We start from the raw sequence: 4,363 nt of genomic DNA on the forward strand, positions 1-4,363 counted from the left end.
TAAATATCCTTAATGTTGATCACTTAAAGGGTGTCAGATGATCAGCTATGGAGGTACTCTTTTCTGATAATATTCCTTTCTTTTAATTAAAAAAAAAAAGCTGTTACTGGGTGCTGACCTCCAATGAGTTCTGCACAGTGGTATAGAGGGCATGTCAAAGTGTGGGCAAAGGGTCTGTTTGTTTCTATGCAGAAGATCAAGGCCTAGCTTGGATACCCAGAAAATGAACAAAGATACGATAAGAGGAGGATCTTCCGGCATCAGCACTCTCTGGAGGACTTGTGCTGGGGGATGATCATCAAAAAGCCTCCACAGGGATCCGGGCGATGCTGCGGTTGTGGCTGCATCCAGCCCACCATCTCCTGGACTTGCCATATGAATGAGGAGGGAGATGTCTAGGCTGGCATGTGCATACAGTGAGACAACAAATTTGACCGGATCTGTACTGTTGGAACTCAACCAGGAGTTGTGAGGGGTGCAAGTTGTAGCACTCCAAAATCTCATGACTATAGACTATCTACGGTTAAAAGAACATATGGGATGTGAACAGATCCCAGAAATGGGCTGCTTTAATTTGTCTGATTGTTCAAGTACAGTTGGACAATATCCATCATATCATAGATAAATTTTCACAAATGCCTAGGGTGCCTAAATGGTTTTCTTGGCTTCACCGGAGATGGATGGTAATTATAGATTTGCTTTGTTTGTCACCATATTCCTATTATGTTAATATGTGTGCGCAAGTTAGTTAGTAGTTTAAAACCTATACATACTTAAGGTACTCTACAAGAGATATGTCAAAGAAATAATCAATCCTCCCATATTTTCTTCCATATTCTCCCTCTATAGCTTTTCTTCTTCCTTCCTAATTACAATCCTTAAATAGATTTTACCGAGTATCATAATTCCTCCAGGTGGTAAAGATACCTCGAGACAAGTGCTGGGCGTAGAAGCCACAGGGCATAAATCTGCAAAGAAGTAAAAAGCTAACCTTTGCAAACAATATGGCTTCTCTCTCACTTACCAACTTTACATTTCCCTGTATGGCCCCAGAAGATGACTGGTTAGCCAGAGACGGGTAAGATTCCTCAAGGGAGGAACAACCTAAGACAGGCACAGTCGCAGGGGGGCCATCAGGTGAGAATTTGGGGATCAACAGAGGTGAGGCTCAGAACCTCACCCCCCCTTGCTTTGAGAGAAATCTTCTGCATCTGTGGATGTCTTGCTGCCCTTGTCTAGCCTGGATTAATACTTAGTCCATAGGCACACACTTGATCATCTGATCATCTACCTTTGCCCTCTTACAGCACTAAACTATGTTTTCTACCTTTATCTTGCATCTACCTACCACTTCAGCATTTTATTAAAAATAATAATAATAACAATAATAGAGGGAGAAATGTGGGATCAACATATAAATCAAGTACAAAAATCAAACGAATATTCATATTTGACCTGATTGTTTATAGTTCATAATGCATGATCAAAACCAAAAGTTTCTGTGATGAATGCCCTTGTACTGTTCACCATGTAAGAATTTATTCACTATGTAAGAATTCGTTCACCATGTAAGAACTTGTTCATTATGCTTCAGAAGTTTGGAGACTGATGAGAATTAGGCTTGAGATGGATTAATGATTGTACATTGAGCATTGACCCCCCTATACTGAATTTTATTGTTGTTAACAACCATTTGATCAATAAATATGAGAGATGCCCTCTCAAAAAAAAATCAAACGAATATTCATATTTGACCTGATTGTTTATGGTTCATCATGTGTGATCAAAACCGAAAGTTTCTGTGATGAATGCCCTTGTACTGTTCACCATGTAAGAACTTATTCACTATGCAAGAATTTGTTCACCATGTAAGAACTTGTTCGTTATGCTTCAGAAGATTGGAGACTGAAGAGAACTAGGCTTGAGATGGATTAATGACTGTGCATTGAGCATTGACCCCCCTATACAGAATTTTATTGTTGTTAACAACCATTTGATCAATAAATATGAGAGATGCCCTCTCAAAAAAAAAGTTTTATTTCACTTAGTTGAGTCTACCTCAACCAGTAACACAACATCTATGACTTATTTCCATCCTTGGCAAAGTTCTGGTTAAAAGACCCTTAAACGAAATCACTGTGAGGAAACAGCCCCAAGGAGAATAAGTAACTAACCCAAAGACACTACTCTATTCAAATAATACATCAAATTTTTTTTAATGCTAGGATCACAGGGGTAAATGACTTGCCTTATTCTTCACACCTCCTTAATGGAGAGAAGTGGAAGAAGATTAAAGTGGTAAACCTCACTAGTTCATAGTCTTGATAACAGTAATTTTTGTATTGCTATACACTCACTATAGGTAAAAACATATGAATTAAAAACAAATGTCAGATAAAAATGGTCATTTGATCCAAACTAGCAATAATTGGATAAGAATGCACAGAATGTCTGATAACATCAACTAAAAAGTTAGGCAACATGTAAGATGAGCATCTGTAGTCTTGTGTCTATCTGGGTCATTTAAATCTAAAACCTTAATCTTTCCTCACTTATTGGGTTTGATCTCAGTTAACATTATATACTGTCTCAGCATTCAACTTTCTATCAACAACATGCTCATGTTTATAATTAGTCCTCCTCAGGAAGCTTAATGTACATTATATGATTTTAGCATTTTTCTTTCATAACATGGCAAGTATTTTACTGTATACTGAGGATGTGACATAATCTATCAGTGAATGTACATCCTGAAACCTGCAAGAGATAGAAATCTACTCCAGCAATGCTTTTCAAAACTATCATTTTAGTAAATTAATTATTTGTGCATAGTCTATCTGGAGTCAAACATGAAGATAGAACGTTTCTCAATTGTCTGACTGACTTTGCCTTTTACTAACCAAAACACAAATTTGACTTAATTGGCTCCATTCCCATCACTCTTTCTATTGTGCTGTCGTCCTGTGAAGTATCTCCAACTGCAAAATAGCAAAGAATATATACAAAGCAGTCATATTGCCAAAAGGCAATTGTTTCTCAGAGAAACAATAAGAAATAGGATGGATGCTAAAGAAAAGATTAGGTTCACTGACTTAGTATTCCCTATCACATCCTGTGTTTTTTCACCTTTTAGACAACTTCTGACAAACTCATTCAGGACGATGAATGGATTTTCTGAAGAACAGATCAAGTGTTTCTGAGTTTATCTTGCTGGGACTTTCCAGTTCTCAAGAAATTCAGATATTCCTTTTTGCAATCTTCTTTCTTGTCTATGTAGCCATTGTAGTAGGAAACCTCCTTATTGTGATCTCTGTGATATTTGATAACCATCTTCACTCCCCCATGTATTTCTTTCTGGCAAACTTGTCGTTTCTTGACTTATGTCTTTCAACTACTGCAACTCCCAAAGCAATTGCAGACTTCCTTAGAAAACACAAGACCATCTCCTTGTGGGGCTGCATGGCCCAGATGTTTTTCATGCACTTCTTTGGGGGTGGAGAGATGTCTCTTCTGATAGCTATGGCCATAGACAGGTATGTGTTCATATGCAAACCCTTGCGCTACAAAACCCTCATGAGTCGCAGGGTGCTCACTGTGTTTCTACTGCTCTCATGGATAGTTGGCTTCATACATACTACAAGCCAGATAGTTTTCACGGTTGGTTTACCTTTCTGTGGTCCCAACGTTGTGGACAACATTTTCTGTGACCTTCCGCTGGTCATCAAGCTTGCTTGCACTAAAACTTATACCCTCTAGCTCTTGGTGATTACAAACAGTGGGCTTCTGTCCTTGATCTGCTTCATTCTCTTGCTCATATCCTATGTCGTCATGCTGGTCACCATCTGGAAGCATTCTTCCAGTGCATCCTCCAAGGCTGTGTCCACACTATCTGCTCACATCACTGTGATCACTCTCTTCTTTGGCCCAGCTATCTTTATCTATGCTTTCCCATTCAATAGTTATTCTGCAAGTAAGTTTTTTTCTGTATTTTACTTGACCATCACCCCCCTCATTAATCCAATTACTTACACTCTGAAGAATCAGGAAATGAAGGCAGCCATTAAGAGACTGAGCAGCCAGCATACTGGTTCCTGGCTCATCTCCTAAATGTTGTCTGTAACAACTGATAATTCTGCGTCCTCTGCTTATTGGAATTTTGAGTCTTAACTATTTTTTCAAATAATTGAAGTGAAAATGTAATTAGTATGTTTATTCTTCCCTCAAGATTTGTGGAATTATTCATATGTTTCTGATGAAATTCTAATGGAAAATGTTCACAGTACAGACTTAATATATAAACAAGCATGCAGTCATCATTTCCTTGTACTACCTTGTCTTGAATTCAGGGAAACCATGACCAGTA

At 38.2% G+C, this 4,363-nt stretch overlaps 1 protein-coding gene across 1 annotated transcript; it reads left to right on the forward strand.

Moving 5' to 3' along the window:
* The first annotated feature begins 3,165 nt into the window (after nucleotides 1-3,165).
* On the forward strand, nucleotides 3,166-4,107 carry LOC108402005 (olfactory receptor 4K13-like). Its single transcript, XM_017668251.1, is given in 1 exon segment — nucleotides 3,166-4,107. A coding segment is annotated over 1 exon segment (942 nt).
* The last annotated feature ends 256 nt before the right edge of the window (nucleotides 4,108-4,363 follow it).

The sequence above is a fragment of the Manis javanica genome, chromosome 8 (genome assembly GCF_040802235.1).
Source record: "Manis javanica isolate MJ-LG chromosome 8, MJ_LKY, whole genome shotgun sequence".
Taxonomy (NCBI): domain Eukaryota; kingdom Metazoa; phylum Chordata; class Mammalia; order Pholidota; family Manidae; genus Manis; species Manis javanica.